General features: G+C 44.1%; 1 protein-coding gene across 1 annotated transcript; it reads right to left on the bottom strand.

Moving 5' to 3' along the window:
- Positions 1–6509: 6509 nt before the first annotated feature.
- On the bottom strand, positions 6510–14183 carry LOC308054293 (uncharacterized protein). The gene is made up of 2 exons (XM_080366854.1): positions 14176–14183; positions 6510–12879 (listed from the first exon to the last, which is right to left on the bottom strand). Exon 2 carries the CDS (start codon positions 12862–12864, stop codon positions 11557–11559), a length of 1308 nt encoding a protein of 435 aa, XP_080222980.1. The 5' UTR covers positions 12865–12879; positions 14176–14183; the 3' UTR covers positions 6510–11556.
- Between the last annotated feature and the right edge of the window lie 3877 nt (positions 14184–18060).

Here is an 18060-nt window from a genome sequence, read left to right on the forward strand (position 1 = left end):
CTACTGTGGGAGAGAAAACAAAATGCAAAAAGACAGAGATGCTCTTTGATACCAGAGCAAGAAAGAGGACAGCATACCAATAAATAAATGTTTTGTCAGGTTGACTTTTCGGAGTAAGCAATTGCTGTATCAACAGCAATGATTTTGCATAAATGAGCATCGCAAGGAAATGTTTCGTGTGATTCTGGTAGGGCAGTATAATGCTAGGAGAGAAAAGGAAAATAATAGTTTATTCTCTGATATGTTTATATTTGTTAGATGCCATCACTACAGAAGTTGTTCAAAATACAGCAATTGACAGATTCTACTGCTGTTGTCTCAAGAGATGTTTTATTTACAAAGACAGGCATAAAGATGTAGATACTCATTACTTTTAGAGTACAAGTATACCAGTTATTTTTTATGTGTAGTCAAATTGTTTCCCCCTCCTCATCTGGCCATTTCATACAGCAAACGTTTCCTTGCTTTGCTGTTAGCCCCACACACTCACCACAAGCAGAATTTTGTTTAAAGCCATCTCCAACAGAAAAAAACACAACTGCAGTTCTGCCAGAACCTGAGAGAAGAGCTCTCTGCTGCTACAGAAACCAGACCCAGAGAAAATGGGGAAGCAAATATCCCTCCTTCCCAAAAGGAAAACACAAAACAGCCAAACTTGTGCTGTGCCACGCCACGCCAGACCCTTACTCACTTCTGAAGGAAAAGCCACAAAGGAGCTCCCAGCAGTCAGCTTGGTGGGAGCAGGTGGACCTTAAATAAGCCAGGGCAGTAACACTGAATTTCTTCCCACTGCAACCTGATGACTGAATTATTGTTCCCTTACACCATCTCTGCTGCCTAAAAATAAAGGATGTGGAATTGTTTATGCCCCATGTTCATGAAAAACATCATAGAATGTTTTGTTTGTGATTCATGTTATAGGTTTCAGTGCATTTAGACAGTATCTTCTTCCCACACACACACCCCCCCCCAAAGTATTTATACAGAACTGAAGGGAAATGTGCTAGGGTGTATTTTTCTTCAAATTGACAATAACAACCCATATTGTAGGCTGAGTAACAGCTACATGATCGGCTTTAGGAAAAATAGCTTGTAGTTTAGGCATTACACTTCGGGTCCATAGGCACCGTACATCTTCCTCCCATGCAGGAGCAGATCTCAGGTGCTTCTCATCTGCTGTGTGGCGTTGCTGGCTGCATACATTCTGCAGCAAATGGCTGAGATTTTGTCATCATATTTTCTCCGGCTGAAGGTGCTTTCTCTCGGGAAAGGTGTTTCGACAGGCTTTCGCTTCAGAACTTTTCTAACTTTCACGTCATGGCTGGGTTTGGTTGTCAGATCACTGGCAGATTTTGTGACTTTAAATCTGGGCTGCTTCCATGTTACAGGGAGAGAAGTGTGTAAGGAAGCAAGGAAAATATTTCTGAAAGCCAGGAAGGGACACAATATCTAAAGTGATACAAAAATGTCTTATATTGACCAAAAATACCCACCAACCTCAGATAAGGGAAGTGTTGAATTTTTTACTTTTTCAGAACTGTTTTCAGAACTTTTTTACTAATTTGTGTAAGCAGTTTAAACAGTTCAGGAGAAACAGACTTGCTGTGATTAAGATGGTGATGACTTTTTACAGAGGTGCTTCAAAAAGAAGAAAAACACATATAACTGGAGTTCCCTACAGCACAAGCAGATAGCAGATGTCAGGCTCGTAAAAATTCCAGGGGTTTTCATCTCTCAAGTGGAACCGGGTTGTATTTGCAAGGTTTCCTGCTGAACGACAGAAAGATCTATTTATAAAAGTTGAAAGCAAAGTTTCTTAGCGTCAGGAGCTAAGATTTTCAGAAAGCCAAATATCACATTGCAATCCACACCATCCCCAGGACAGTTACGTGGATTGGTAACGCTGCTTTATGCTTATTTGCAGTAATTTACGGGCGGTTTCACTAGTCAAATGATTTTGCTGCTTATCGTCTTAAGAGGGCAGCCTAAAGCCTGGGAACAGAGCTGAGTTATATTTACACCACTGCATTAGTAATAAATTCTCCAAATAGAACTTGCCTAAAAAAATGAGACAAACAATAGTGAAAGGTCTGACTTGCATTCACTCCTCGGTGACAGAGGGTTTAGTGCTTCTGAAGGGGAGTCACGGATGGCTTGTAGACAGGCTGTGCTAGGCGATACGATTGTTCTGCTCTTACAGAATGGTCTTTCCCTGCTCTAAGGGTAGGAATTGGATTTTAAAAGCATTAAAGTGCTTCCATAACTGAAGTCGTATTCTTACAGGAGTCGCATATGAAAGTTTAGCCTTGCATCTTTATTTTCAGCAGAGTTTGGATACAGTGAGCCCAGTTAGCATTAAAAGATTTGCAAAGAAATCATCTGGAGACAAGTAGTTTTCACTCTGAGGCCACCGATATCAATATTCAGCATTTTACCCAAACACTTTACAAGATGAAAAGGGCAAAACCATTAGTTTTGACATTAGAGTCAATGCAAGTACTGGAAATGAGGTAGAGTCTGTTCTGACATACACAATCAAAACCTTCCCTGAGTGTAATTTTGGGTAGGTTAAACTAGGATGATGCAGACCAGGACATCTTGTGAGGAAAGCTTGGCTTTACAGTACTTGGGGCACATCAAAAAAAGCCCAGAAGATTATGCTAAAGGACAGCACCAGAAGTGGAATAGGTATGTTATGAGGGGAATTGCAGCTCATTGTTCTCATGGACCAAGGAACAGCCTACATTGCAAACATCCAGCTAAGTGTAAATGAAGACAGGGTATGCAAAAAAATCTTGCCCCAAATTCCTGCGGTATTACAGCTGATGGAAGACCGTTCTGTTCTGCCCGGATTTTGCTGAGTAAAGGAAGGCAGGATTACTCCTTCTCCAGCGCATGAGCAGAATGTCCGTGATTCAGATTGTAGGTTGGTTTCCCAGATTTGCTAATTTGACTTAAATATTAAAATTGAAGTGTAACACAGTGCCATACTTTGTCGTGCAAATTGCTGATCGCCCAGCAACACGTGACACAGACCGAGAGACTGACAGCGGTGCAGCAGTCAGTCTGAAGCAGGCTTGTGTTTAAGGATAATGTTTGTGAAACTCTAGCCTGCAGTCCTGCTCTGCATGATACCATTGGGGGTGAAAATTGCTCCCCGTCACCTGTTTGTTTCAGTGTGGCAGCAAAAGCATCGTGTAATCATCCATTTCGATTGTGACTCTGGATTAGACCGATACCTTCGGTCTCCGCTCAGTACTCCCACCAGGCACAGGGGAAATAAGAGCTGAAATAAGAAAATAAAAATTTCACTCTTAACATGGTTTGGTGAACCGTGCCACGAACCAATGCCATCACTTCTGTGATCCTTTGCCCTAATACATGCAAGCAAACTTGTATCTGCTTTTTGCCTTAATCTGTCCCTGATCGTTTCTTCCTTTCTGGCATTTAGCACTTTCTGAGCATATGAAGAACGTGCATCCCTTTCTCTCCACTCTCTTGAATACTTCACTGCTTTCTGCGCTCTTTCTGCCACATTGTCAAACATCCACTGGTTTTCCCAGCAACTGCAAAACAGAGAGCAGATGATAATACCGACCTTCTGAAAATACTTGGCAATTAATTATAGTTGCTGATCTGAGTATTTAAGATAAAGGCAAAATAATGCACAGAAGCTTTTGTTGCTCTTTGCTGGTATTGTTTCTTTTTCTGTGGTTTCCTCAGGCCTCCTGGCTCTCCTGGCATTGTAATGAGAAGCCTGCCCACCCGCTAATTGTTAAATCCAAACTCTGTGTCAGTAGGGCATAATATCCAGACTAACAGCAGCTTTGTTAGAAGCAACCAAACCCAGGGCAGCTTGTCAACAGAATCAACTGATGTAGGCGCCTTTGGGATTCTGAGTAACAGTCAAGGGGAAAGAACACTATCTGTGTTATTTAAGCGATGGGAGGAAGAGACATTTCTCTGAACAGGGTCTCCATTCAGATTTGGTCACAAGGGAAAATATATTAAGTCTGGGTTGAGTCGCTAGGCTTGCGGTGTGGCAGCCTGGTCCCCTGATTCAGGGGAAATCTTTTTAAGGGTACACTACCTTCCTGATGCGATTAACCACAAAGTCAGTAAAAAAAAAACCCAATCATCCTTTAAATAAATGCATAGCTTTCAAAATCCTCGTGTCCTAACTTGCCTTTAACTATTCCACCCCCACAAACACCGTTAGAGTAGGAAGCATGCAAGAACACGAGAGCTGGTAATGGTTTCCTTAGGGAGGATCCTATCCTTCTTCACATCGGAGTTGTCCGGCTGTCTGGTACAAGTCATTATTTCACTTTTAAATGCCCATGAGCTCTAGCAGAATAATTGGGTGTAAAACCCTTCTTTGGTTTAAACAGAGGGAAAGGAACTCAGCTATGTTATTTTTTATTCCCTTCAGCACCACCTCAGCTGTTAATTCAGCGACAGTTGCTCAGCTAGTCAGGTTTGACAGGAAGACTCCCCTTTATTTAGGAGCTGTATAATTAGAAACCAGTGCTATGTACAGAGCAGCCTGAAATCTATTTATTACTTGCAGCAAAATGACCACCAGAAGTTTCTCTCGATAGTTACAGTCTGGAGACAGCTACAGGACTCCTGTGCCAGCTAGTTCAGCTCCATGCAACAAGCACAAACCATAAAGCAAGCGGCCATGAACAACACAACATTTTATAGTAACAAGTGTTAAAATGCACCCATTTATTGAACCTAATTGCAACACAGACTCTACTCCACAGAGCATTTCAACACAGTCAGTTTCAGACAGTAGTGACGGTTAGAGTGGGGTGTACAGACAAGTAGCATTAAGATATCTGGCTTGTTTGTTCAGAGAAGACTTAACCCTGCGCAGTCGCACATAGGCAGAGGGTTACAGAGTGCATAGTCTTAGCCAGGGTGTATGTGCATGTGGAGAGAAAAGAAAAAAAGGAAGAACCATCTACGTTAAGTATGCTTTTCGTACAGAGATACACTTAGCTTGTGTCCATACCCACCACCCCTCCTCCAGGACAGAAGGAAGTTAGTGACACTTGCAGAAGCCCATATACCAGCTTTTTAACATCCCTTTGCCAAGCAGGCTTCACCACCTCCGCTCTCTGGGTCCTTTACAATCCAGGCACCCATTGGCATTGTAGTCCCTTGCAGGATCAAGGCAGCAGATTAATCATTCGGCTGCAGACGGTCGCTCAGCCTGCTCAGTGGTCGCTGCACCAGCTGGTGTGTGCTCCTTCAGTGCTCCTCAGCTTTCCCCACATTGTTACCTTTGATCTCCTCATCCTGCAGAGCAGCATGGGTTTCTGCCAAAGAGCATGGGATCTCCTCTGTTTGCCCACCACCGCAGACCTCAGCCGTTTCGTCAGCTTGCTCTGGTTCAAAAGCTTTTTCTCCCGTATCTTCAGTAATAGGAACCTCTGCAGCTCGTCCCAGCTGGAGATGGGGTGGGGCTGGAGCAGCACAGCACACTTGTTCTGCCACAGATCTCTGCACAGCTGTATTGCCCTCTCTTGTCTCCACAGTCTTCGATGGCAGCTCTGACTCCTCTGTGGCACACAAAGCAGCTGGGCAGGCAGCTGCCTGCTGCACAGGCACGTCCCGATGGGCCTTTCCAACAGGGGTTTCCTTTGAGGTGTGCACGGCTCCAGCCTCTTGCTCCGCACCAGCCTGAGGCTCGCCCTGTGCTGGAGCCAGCTGAGCCTTGCCAGGTTCTCCTTGGCCATCCACAGACATGTGGACTTCAGCCTTTACTGTGCTCTGGGGCAGTGGTGTCACTTCATGGTCCTCACAGCAGCGTTGCTCGCTGGATGTACAGCTGCTGGCAGGACGCACGATAGCTTTGCTCTTCCTGCTCTCTTGTGGGCTTCTCCTGGCAGACCAGGCTTCTTGTTTTGTCTGTTCAGAGAATTCCTGGTGCTGCATCACCCCTGTGCTAGGGTTGGCTTCAGGGTCCTGCGACACCTCAACACCTTGTGCGTCTCCAGCGGTCCCAGCGAGCGGGGCCTCGGTATGTCGTGCATGTAGAGATGCAGCTTGCTCTCCTGGCTCCCCTTCAGCCTGGGCAGCAGATTCACTTTCAGGAGCATCCTGCACCAATTCTGCAGCAGAAAGCTCAGGGCCTTTTGGAGTCCTCCCTATACGTGCTGAATGAAAATGGTTTTCCCCAGTCCATGTTGATGCATCACAGAATACATGTGCGGTCCCTGATGTCTTTTTTCCTTTGGCCTTGTAACGAACAACTCTCTTGGGAAACACACAGAGCCTCTCGTTCTTTCCACAGATACCTCCCATCGCCAGAGATGAAAGGAGCAACTCCACTAACTGCTGCCTCGTGGAGGAGCTCCCACCCTGCTAAGAGTTGCACGTTGCCTGAAGATGAGTAGGGAGTTCTGGCTCTTAATGAAGAAGTGGCTTCACACCTGCAAGACATGGGTAGTTATTAGCTCATATCCATTTGGGGGTCCAGTTCACAGGGGAACAGCTGTCCAGTTCACACATAGCAGTAGCAGTAGAGCATTGTCAGAGGTCAATGAGCTAAAACACAGGTGGAATTGCAGCGGGGTGGGGGGTGAATCAGCACAGAGACCTTTTAACAAATAACAGTTTGAGGAAGAGGGAAAGAGGTATTACCTGCCAACAAAACCAGGCCTTTCTGGAAAATAATTACAGTTTTTAGGAGTCAAGCAGACACTGCCATTGGCCATCTTTCAGCAGGGTTGGCTATAGTGCCAATAGGATTATATTCTACATATATAGATACATTATATATATATATACAGACTTGTATAGCCAAGCTGCCAAGTTTGTTAGACTCTAGTCACTCCAGTCAAGGAAGTGTTTAGACCTTCAGAACTAGATGGGGGCAAAAGAAAAGAGAAGCAAGGCAGACAGAAAAGACTTATACATGGATTTAAAATTCATAAGACAAAGCATGGTTTATTCCTTAATAAGACCATTAAGAGAAGACTGCAAGAGGCACAAGCAAACTAAGAAGTAAAAGAACGCCTCCCAGCACAAAACTAACTCTTAACAGCTGAGTAGCAAGGTCTGCCTTAAACACTTGGAAAAGTTAACAACAAAATTACTCAGAGAGACCCAGACTCTAAAAGCCCAGATGAATTAAAACAAAGAATCCACACCATAAAAAACCAAACAGCAAGCCAGCTGATAGACTCATCGGCTGCACAAAACCAGCCCACAGCCCCTTCTTACCAGCAACTCCACCATCCCCACTGAACATCCAACACCTGCAAGGCAAAGCCCCCGGGCTGGATTTAAATAGGAGGAGGTGGTCACACCTAATCTCTTCCCCCTTCGACTCCCAGCATTAGTTCCAGCAGGTCGTGGTTTTCCCTCGCACTGTATTTGTCATTTCCCCCAGCCTTCTCATAGCCATTGGAAACAGCATATGGCTGTATTTCCTAAGTGCAGTTGATACATGATTAGCTTCATTGTGGTCATTTGATAATTGGCGCTGGCTACTTAAAATAAAGCTAGCGATTAATACTGTGCAATCATGGACAAGGAAAACTGACCACTATTTATAACTTGCGATGCTGGGGAGCACAGTAACAGCCATACTGCAGGCTATCTATCAATAGTCCTTTAATTTACAAATGATGTTGCTGAAATTGTAGTCTCCCCTATTATTTTATATTGAGCAGTTAGGGGTGAAAAATTATCCCCCTTTCCGCTTTTGTGCTGTCTTCAATAGGTTGGGTTGTGCAATTAGCTATTTTACAGTGGTTGCAGATTATTTTAATGTTTCCAGCCACAGCTGATCACCCTCTGTTGGCATTACCATTACTGTACCTCCCTGGTTATGTTTACTGACTGGAAGTGAGTTGTAATGTTAAATAGGTCACATGGGCAAAACACAAAAGCAACTATCCATTAAAAACAAACTAATCCTGGAGACATGAGCGAAAAGGCAGATCCTAAATATCCACTGCCAACAGCAATGTATCTGAACAAACCCCAAAAAGATCAAAATAGATGGATTCAGGCTTCTGTTTTTTTACATAAAAACCCCTCAAGCTTCCACTTTTTGATGCCAAATCTGGTTCAGCATCCTCTGCTTTGCCGAGCTACTGTGATCCCTTAATGCAAAAAACACAGAAGGAGCTTTTGGCAAAGCAATTCCGTGCACGCAGCCAGTGTTGGGACCAAAACATGACAGCATCCACATCTTGCCTTTTAATGTGGTCCAGCATCTGTTCTGCATGGTAATAAGCAGGTGTCCCTAACTGGGTGGTGACACCAATGGCATATTTACAGTGGCTGTAAGGGCTTCACTTCATGTCTTTTTCTTTCTTTCTTTCTTTCTTTTTTTTTTTTTTTTTTTAATGACAGCTTTTCAAAAGCCTTTTTTGTGTACTTCCTATTGGACTCCAGTGGAACTGAAATACATATGCAGGTTGTGATTTCCTTGGGTATTGGAAACTTCTCTGAAGTTACTCCATGATTTTGATGCAGGAGATACGGAGATGACCGTATGTAGAGACTGTCACAGATCAGTGGCTGGAAAACTGGTGCCTTTATGGACCCTTTAGGGACATTGGTGCTTTGCAAAACAGTGTAAAACTGGAAGGAAATGATGCACCCACAGCTCACCGCTCGCTTCTGCCTGGGTGAATGTTACTCATTGCATTGCACAAAGTTTTGCAAATTTCTTTCCAAGTGAGCAGAAGCCATTTCCTATCTGTTGAAAGACACAGCTAAATGGTGAAAGGCACAGAATGAAAGAAACCAGTAAACCAGTTAATGACGGAGATTTTTGAGACCTTCCCTATGTTAAAGGTGTACACCTTTGTTTTGAAAATGTTAACAAGAATTTCAGAGTTAATTTGTTGATTATGAATTTGAGAGAAAAATTACCATGGCAGATGTCGTCGATACTTATTTCAGTATTCTGTGCAACGGGAAGATGCTTAGTCATCCACTTATCACTAGGTGGTTGGAATATTTCTGAGATCAAGGAATGAAATGTTTACCCTCGAGTCATTGTGAAAAATGGAGACATTGTAATAACAAAGTCCAACTTAGACTCATTTTAAACAATCTGGAAAATCTCTTTCAGGTGAGACCCTACAGAAGATGGCAATGTAATACACAGAAGCAGAGGAAGGAAAATCTTACTGTCACAGCCATCGCATCTTCTGTCTTAACTAGGCTTAGTATTTGTTCTGAAAGCCTTTACTGGTCTCTGCTGCTTTGATATATTTAAAAGGGCTGCTTTAAAAAAACCACACACTTCATTTTTTGACAAATAAATAAAAAAAAAAATCATAGACCTTACAAAGAGCTTGGCTCAGATGTCAGCTTGGAATTGTGTTGCATGATTGACTGCTGTATAACGGGACCATTACAAAGCCTTTTAGACGACATCGTTGCCTATAAGGATCATGCTGCAGTCAGTTCAGGACATCAGTCTTTGTGGTTTGGGTGGTTGTTTTTTTTTTATTGCAGAGTTCAAGCTGCTCACTCTTACCAGAACTGTCTTTTCCTTCCAGTGCACGTACAGGGCCTCTCAGTACATTTAGTGTGGCATCTAGATACAGCGGATGATCTGCCCGGGGCCTCCCCCGTCCATCACGCGGCTGGCATTGCAGGAGAATGACAGGCTACTCTTCAAAGAACGAGGAGGGCTTTCCGACAGCGAGCTCTACAGCATGGCAGGGATGCCAATGCTTCCCTTCTCCAGATGGTGCATAACATGAACTTCAGCGTAGAGTTTCTGCCTTCCCCTGTTTCCAGGCTAAGGAACCACCTGCATGAGACTTCAAATGGTTAAAAACCATTTTCTGTAGCATAGCTACTTCTTACAACCCTGCTTAACAGAATTAACTTACTAGCCCATAGGCAGGCATGAATGGGATCGAGTCTGATTTCTCTTAGGGTTTCTTCCTCCAGCCTCTCGCCTGCCTGAAGTTTTGTTACTGGGAGGTTGGGAAGAAAACAGCAGTTAACCTACCCGCTTCCCTGCGAGGCAGCCCTTCAACGCAAGGCGTGAACAGCAAGTGCCGTGTGACTTTGAGCAGAACAAATCAAGCAAGGCAAGCAGGTTTCAGAAAGATGAGTCTTCAGTAAGCTTTGTGTGAGTGTGTTTATTTAATAGCTTCCCTCCTTTTAGGCCTAAGAAGCCCATTGTTTAGTGTCGCTGTAGAGACAGCCCACCTGAACAACAAATATGCTTTACCAGCTTAGAGAAACCCTTTAAGGAACAGAAAGTATTACAGGCACCTCTTTCTTTGCAGCTTATGGACTCGTCACCAAAGGAAAATTTGTTGGTCAAGTCTTATGTATAGGATGCTTTGTCAGCCTGAGTGTGGCTGGAAGGACAGAAGCCAAAAGTTGGGGGGGGTGGGGGGAAAGCATTTGTCCCTTTATCAAAACAGTAGTTTCCTCAAAGCATTAAGTTTCATCCCCAACATCACTTGACACACTTAACTCTCACCTCCTCAGCTTGCGGATCTGTGCAAGCAAAATGAATGAAGAGTCACCAGCATGACACTTTGTCTTGTGGATCCCCCTGCCAGAACCCTTTGAGGTCCTGCTCCTCAAGCACACTGTAATGCCTCCCCCCCCCCCCCCCCAAAAAAAAAAAAAAAAATAATACAGTGTGCCAGCTACCCTCCCACACACTCATCTGGGCGCTTTACTCTGTTCATTCAGTTTGTTCCAAGGTCCCCGTTTCTCCTCTGAAGCATGTAGAGAAAAGCACAGAGTGGTTTCAGTCATATTCTCCACTCTCCTTAACGCTTAACAAAACATACTCAGTATGGGGTTTTGCCATGATCTTAAAATATTTTATTGGTAGTATAAAGTTAGAAACATTAAAAGTCAGTAGATCTTGAGCTGCAATACACTGACTTATGCATTCTGATCAAGACTACATTTTTTTAAACTTCTGCATAAACAGTACAGATTACATGAACACTTCCACTATTACAAGAGATACAAATAAGCCACAATTAGCATTTCATCACCTTTCTGTGAAAATATTTGTTCAATATAACAATAAACTAGGGACTGTCAGTCATACAAGGAAAGTATGCAGGGAGGTAGTTCAAACATTTGGTTATTCCAAGGTAGCAAGGACAGTGGCTGTTAGCACAGTCAGAATTCTGTGAGGCTAGGTTAGAGGAGCATTTGTCTACTCCACTCCCCAGCCTCCTAAGACTACGAGATGAAACATCACATCACCGTACCACACTGAGGGCATGCAGCGCCTAACATTACTTCAGTCAAATCACAGCCTAAGCGAAGCTGTGCTCTCCCAGCAAGGCATGCCCTCCTGAAAAAACAGCCACCAAAAATAGTGATAAACAGAACTATGACTAAACTATATTCAGGAGAGGATCTGGAAAGGTCTACTGCATACTTCACGTTTAGTACAACCATGCTCTAAAGTCCAGGATACAGTTTACAAAATCCTGAATTCAACAGCTTGAGTTACTTTCTTCCCGTAGTCAAAAGGCAGGTACATCAACTGCCACTGAACCCGCTATCTGACACCAAGCGGTGCGATCCTCAGGTGTCGCAAGCTTCAACATCTTCAGCCTCTATTTCTCTGCTACTCCCAGGCACTTCGGACAGTGAGGCTGTCACAGTTAGGCACTCTGCTGCTTGCTGAACAGAAGTTACTGGCTCTTCTGGAAGCTCTGTTTGTTGCATGATCCTGTGCTGTGGCTCTGCCTCACTTGCTGCAGTTTCTGCATCACATTCCCTGCTCTCCTTCCCTGCCAGTTCACAGAGGACTCCGTTGCTTGACTGGCATAAAGCCTCGCTTGGTTCTGCACAACACAGGCTCTCCATCTCCTGTGAAGCTGGCATGCTAAACTGGGTCTCTTGATCCAAGAAGAGAAGCAGCTGGTTCACTGGCTCTAGAGGTTCCCCCTCCAGATACAGGGGCTCTGAAGGCATTGCAGAAGCAGAGCATGTCTCAGCCACAGCATTTGCTACCATTTCTGAAGGTTCCACTGTCTCCCTAGTCTTCTGCATAGCTTGCACAGTCAGTAGAGATGCTGACTCTACCAGACACATAAGCTCAGCTATCACAGCAGATTGAGGACTTACTTCAGCAAGCTTAGCCCTGCCTGCATCCTCAGTGTGCTCAGTGGAAAGGTAGGTCTCAGTGCCCTCCGCCATCTGCACAGCGCACAAGGGTGAATTTCTCCCTGTGAGACTCTCTCCAGTCTCCACAGGACCCTCGGTCCCACAGTCCTGGCCAGATGCAGTTTCATTTGCGATTTTGATGAAGCTGAGAATATCCCCTTCTTGGAGAGTTACTCCAGTACACAGGCTGCCCTCACTGCCAGCCTCTGCCTGTTCTTCTGGCTGCTCTTTGACTGCAATAAGCTCCACATCCTGAGCTGGGTGTGTAACAGGCCAACCCTCCAAAGCACAAAGAGTAGGTTTTATTTTCTCTTCTGTATTATCCAGTTTCTCTTGATGGTTGTCTGCTTGGGTTAAGCCTTTAACGTCTTCTTTGGTCTCCCCATCTGCAGGGGTCACCAAGAAGCCTGTGGAGTCCGAGGCTGCCTGCCCTTCCTTGGTCATTCCCATGGGATCTGCAGTAGAGCAGGTCTCCATGTTCTCCTCCACAGCATCAGCTGATGGCCATCGGTCCTGGCTCTGAGACTGCACCTCTTCAGAGCCTTGTCCAGAGACATCCAGGGCTGGAGTGGAAGGCGCTGTATCAAAGCATATCGATGTTTCGCCCGAGGTCTGCAGAATCGGCTTAGTCTCACTGATCTCCTCATTTGCTGCCTCCACGTCCCGCTTCTTACATCTCCCACAAATCACACAGCAGATGTGCCTGCTGAAATTGCTCCCCATGTCACTCAACAGAACCTGCAAGAAAGAACAACTGTGTATCACAACAACATTTCCTTGTACACCAAAGGTTTTTTGGCTTAGCTCTTACAGAGGTCTGTGCACGCAGGCAGCCTGCAGGGTCCTCCGCAGAAGGAAAAGCCAGCCTTTACATCAGAAGCTACTTGAGTTTCAAACACCAGAGAACATCTTCCTACCACACCTTGGGCAAGTGTCATGAAGGTAGAAGTGACAAAAGCACCACTGTACAATCTTACCAATTTAATGGTAAGAGGCTTGCAGTGCTAAGGCAGTTCAAACTCTGAACTCGATCAAGGAGTCACACCAGTCACCCAGGCATGTTTATTAATTGGCAAGGTGACAATCAACACCAAGGAGTAGCTGGTGTTAGTTCTGTCAAGCAACATGGTTCAGGTGCAGCATGTTTACAAGGGCAACTCTTTCAACTTGAAGGGGAAATTGAGCTTGCACTTTCAGCTGGAGTCCCTACAAAACCAAGTAGTTGTTAATTAGGATAAAAGATGTCAACTGTGCACAGTTAGTCTCCACACAGAAAAATATTTTATTCTGGTTGGAGCCTTATGGGCTTATTTTCTTTCCAGGGCAGGTACAGAAAAAGTCTGTTTCAGGCTGTGGGCTAATCAAGGCAATACAGCCACACCATAATCCATTACATCATGCACCCAGACCAGAGTATTTTGTAGCACCACATTTTGCAGCTTCAAAGCACACACCCAGCCTCTCCACCAGAAGCACAGCATCATATTTGCAAGAACTGTTAGAAACATAAAAAGCTCAAGGCATTAAGTTAAGCAAAGTGCCCTTAACCACCAAAATATTTCTGAAGTTCACGCTTATTTTCTGCCTTCTTACTGATTCACAACAGAACACTTTGCTTAAGAGCCAGCACTCCCAGTACTTACATGGTTTCTTCCAAGGTTTTATTTCTAAGTTTGTACTTTCTTCCAAAAGAAAAGAATAATTTAAAAAAGAGACAAGAGAAAGCAGACTATGTAAGCCCTCTCAGTACACAAGTACTCCTCATGGATTTAGTTTTCCATTAAGCATTCAGGAGCATACTTTCATTAGAAGGAACCTCATTTTGAATAATACTTCCAGCATTCAAAAAAAACCCAAAACAACATACTACCATTTTAGGACCTAAAGTGAGCTAAAAAAACCACACAGGGTGATGCCAGCCTCATCAAATTTACACATTTCCCCAATACATTTGTTCTAACAGTAGACACCATAATTTAGTTACTGAAAACTAGAGAGCTGGATTAAAGAGCTTAGATTAAAATGGTTACTTACCAACCTACAGCAAGCAAAACAACAGAAACCTCCCTAACACTTGTTAGACCTCAAGGTCAATTTAAATAGTGCTGAGGGGTCACACAAAACCACTTCCCCCAGCCCCCTGACCATCAATTCTCTGAATCTTTAGTTCCTTCCAATTCTTGTTCCCTTCTGGGAACAGCTGTTACAGTTACATCCTTTATTTTACAGCTGTAGGTGTTTTATTGGCCATATCGTGTTGCTTTTTGTCAGAGGGTAAAGTAAAAATAAAATGCAGCTTCTGTTTATTGCAAACGAGTGATCACTAGCAATATACTGTAACAACACAGCGCTGTAAAGCAGGATAGGCAGAGGCATGTGCCGGAGAGTGGTTTTCAGGAGCAGGCTGTGTCAGGCAGTTTGGGATTTTCCTTGGCTCCGGCTGCCATCTCCAGAGGGAGCAACTTCTGAAGTGTTGCTGGCTTCACTGCAGTGGGAATGGGGTTGGGCATCTCTAAGCTGGTCTTCTGACACCTGTAGCACCCGTCTCACTCGCATCATTAGTAGGTTTTGAAATAGTAGTACAAGGTTGATAGATACATGAAATGGAAGGGCTGACTGAGTAACAAATACAGACACGAGAGTAGCGACACCCCTCGTTATACTCAAGACCCAGTGGCTGATGCAGGAAAATAAGTAGCTTCCTTCTGGGTGTTTGTATTTCCTAAATGGGTCCCTGCGTTTTGCGGTTCTCCTCGTGACTGTAGGCAAATGCAAACCATTTGAGGGCTCCTCTTCACATCAGCGCTGAGAAAGTTTGAAATCAGGGTTATGGCCACATTTTCAGTCCACGTGGAATTTTTCCTCTGTTGTCTGTAACGTCTGTTGCCTGTCAAGAAAAGAAGACCAAATTGTGTCTGCAGTATTAGTCATGTCCTTGGAGATCTCACCTGAATTACATGAGGAGAGGGTGCCCTTGAGGCTTTTATGTAACTTACATTCTTTTTTTATGCATTTTCATGGTTCTTTTGCTTAGTGAAGGACATAAACACCCCAAGAGTGAACCTGACTGAGCTCTGGCTGGATTCTCTCCTTCCCCACCTTGTCTCTCAGGGCAGCCTCTGTCTTTTACAAGTTTGCCCAGCTGTGGCTCTTAAACTCTTGTGGATTTCTTCTGGGTGGGCAGAAATTCTGCCTCTTCCCATAACATACTTTTTTCTGCCTCCACTGCGTGACAGGGACGTATCTGAAGGAGCGGGCATCGTCCGGGCTGAAGCCAGCACAGTGTGCAGAACAGCACAGGTAATAGGCACATTGCCATTGCCAGTGCAGTCAGCATGCTGATACGTCACTAATAAAACTAAACAGACACATTCCACTACCACTAGATAGCTGCTAAAATAGCAAGGCGTAAAAGGTGGCTTTTCACAGTTCACCCTCAGTCTTGATCAACAGGGGAGAGTCACGGTGGGTAAATGATCTTTTCCAATGGGAAGTAAATATGAGATAAGATACAAATATTTTTTGGTAAGGTTTTTTTTGACAGCTTCTAGCTGTTTCAACAGTTTTCACAGGCTATAAGGAAGTCCTTAGTCTGTTTTCATTCAGTTTCTCATGACTTTTACCACCTGTAAGTGTGACTTGTTCGGCCAAATTTAGTAAAACCTGCCTCATCAAGCCCAGTCAGGAAAAAAAGGCATTCAGTTAGAGCTGGATGAACAGCAAACCATTTTATTAAACCTGGAGCTGCATATTTTAAGCCTGTTCCCTTCTCGCAGCTCCTTCCACCTTCTCTGTGGCCACCTGGATTTTTACGGGGGAAACATCAACCTCCTTGCAAATAAACCCACTGATGCTGGCACATGTCAGCAACGGCTGCATCTTGCCCCACATGACACTCACCCACCCTGGTGCAGGCTGCATGGTTGATGTAGATACAAGTTTGCATATTTAAGTAAATAGAAAACGGAAGCAAAACACTTTTACATAGTATTGCTTTAATATCAGAGTTTCAGTTAAAATTGAACAGTGATGCAGTTATGGTGTATAAATTAAAAAATAAAAAACAAAATCAGCATGAGAAAGTTTTTCTATTACAGAGTTGGAAAAAACTCTGTGCTTTGGGAGAGAGACATTGCATTGACACACAGACTTCCTTGCCTTCAAAGAGGAAGAGTACAGCTTGGACTTTGCTAGAAGAGACTAGGACATGGCCATTGCAGAAGACTGCTAGATGGGGAAAGCTAAATAATGATTTACAGTCAAAGACAACGAAAGCTCATCCTGGTAATGGCAACAGTAGGGCCAGTAGCTAAACCTCCAAGGTCACAAACCACCTAGAATTGAGGGTAAATTCAGTTTGTGCACAGAGGCATCCACAGGACGTACACATTGTATATGATACAAAAACGCCCAAGTGTATTTATGTACAAAACATGGCTACATATTTAGTAACTTTGAAATAATCATGTCCTACAACTGCACATGTGAGCAGGCAAAGACACAGTGCTGTCCATGGGAGAACCAAGGTAGGTCTAGTTACAGTTTTATTACAACTATGTTGTTTCCTTGCTGACTGCTGAAATCTGTGACATTTGACATATAGACATGTACTCCAGCCGCTTATTTCTTAAGCATGAGGGACACGTGTTATTTTTAATGACAGTCTGCCAAGTTTTATGCTCCAAATCAAGATTATGCTCCAACATCAGGGTTCAAGGCTCTCACGCTGACCACGCTGGATGGCTTCCAAGTGCCATCTTTAGTCTTGCAGCACACCTTGATCATTCTCTTCCTCAGGCAGGGGGGTTGTTCCCAAGGCTCCCATTGCTCATTTTCACATTTCTTTGTGCCTCCCTGCAGCATCCCAGATTTCTGGAGTCTCCTCTCCAGCCTCCATCGCAAGCTCAGCTTCACAACTTTTTGGAACTTAATGTAGTCTCAGGTTCACACAGGAGACTGCTTTGTGCACTGACCAATACAGCAGTTCTACAAATATTTGAGAGAACAGCAGAAATCTTCCTTATGCTGTATTTGTTCCCCACACTTTCAGTATCACAGCAGCAACATGCCTAGATGTTGAATCAACTATAAAAGTATCTTAAGTGCACTTAACATAGGAGACATGGGTCTCAGCTGAAGCAAAGCAGCTTCTGGAGACTAGATCAGGAATTGTTTCTCACTCACAGAGAAGCAGAACCTCATGAGGATGCACATACCTGAGCCACTTCTGGGGAAGCAGTTGTCTGGTGCTTTGGGCAGAGTGAAAGGGCGGAACAGCTGGTCAAACTGTCATTCTTATTGTGACACTCAACAAGATGCTGACCTGGAGAGGGAAAGATGGGGGAGAGAGCATCGAGCTTACACCTTCTCAGCAAGCTGGTTCATAGACTTGCAAAGGAAATGGTGCACAGACGAGGATCTGGGATCATGGGATCCCTGAAGCATCCAGATGAGCAGGAAAATCCTCGTTTCATGCCCTGAGACTTACAACCATGGTACCAAAGATCCACAGTTTAATAGTGAAGATAATTTACTTTGTATAAAACTTGATTCTGTTCTGTTACACAAGACTGGATAGCGCAAGTATTCTGAAACAGAACATGGGCTTTCCCTTTGTGGGATAAGTAACCTATGAGAACTTGTCTCCTCCAGCCCATCAAAATTACTTTAACAACATATTTTGACAGGTGCTTAATTACAGCAGTGTTTCACCCAGCATTACATTTCCTCTTTTATTGTTTTCCTAGCAGGTGGCACAGAAATACACACCATGCCTATCAAATAGAACAACTCACCATGTCATCTGCTGAAAGTTAAACACAAAGCAAAGTGGTTGAGTGCCACGCACTTTCCTTGTTTTAGCATGTTTTAGTTTACAAACCCCATGCCCAAAGCTTGGCCCACTACTTCCCCACATGT

This window comes from Falco punctatus (assembly GCF_963210335.1).
Source record: "Falco punctatus genome assembly, chromosome: 16".
NCBI classification, from domain to species: Eukaryota; Metazoa; Chordata; class Aves; order Falconiformes; family Falconidae; genus Falco; species Falco punctatus.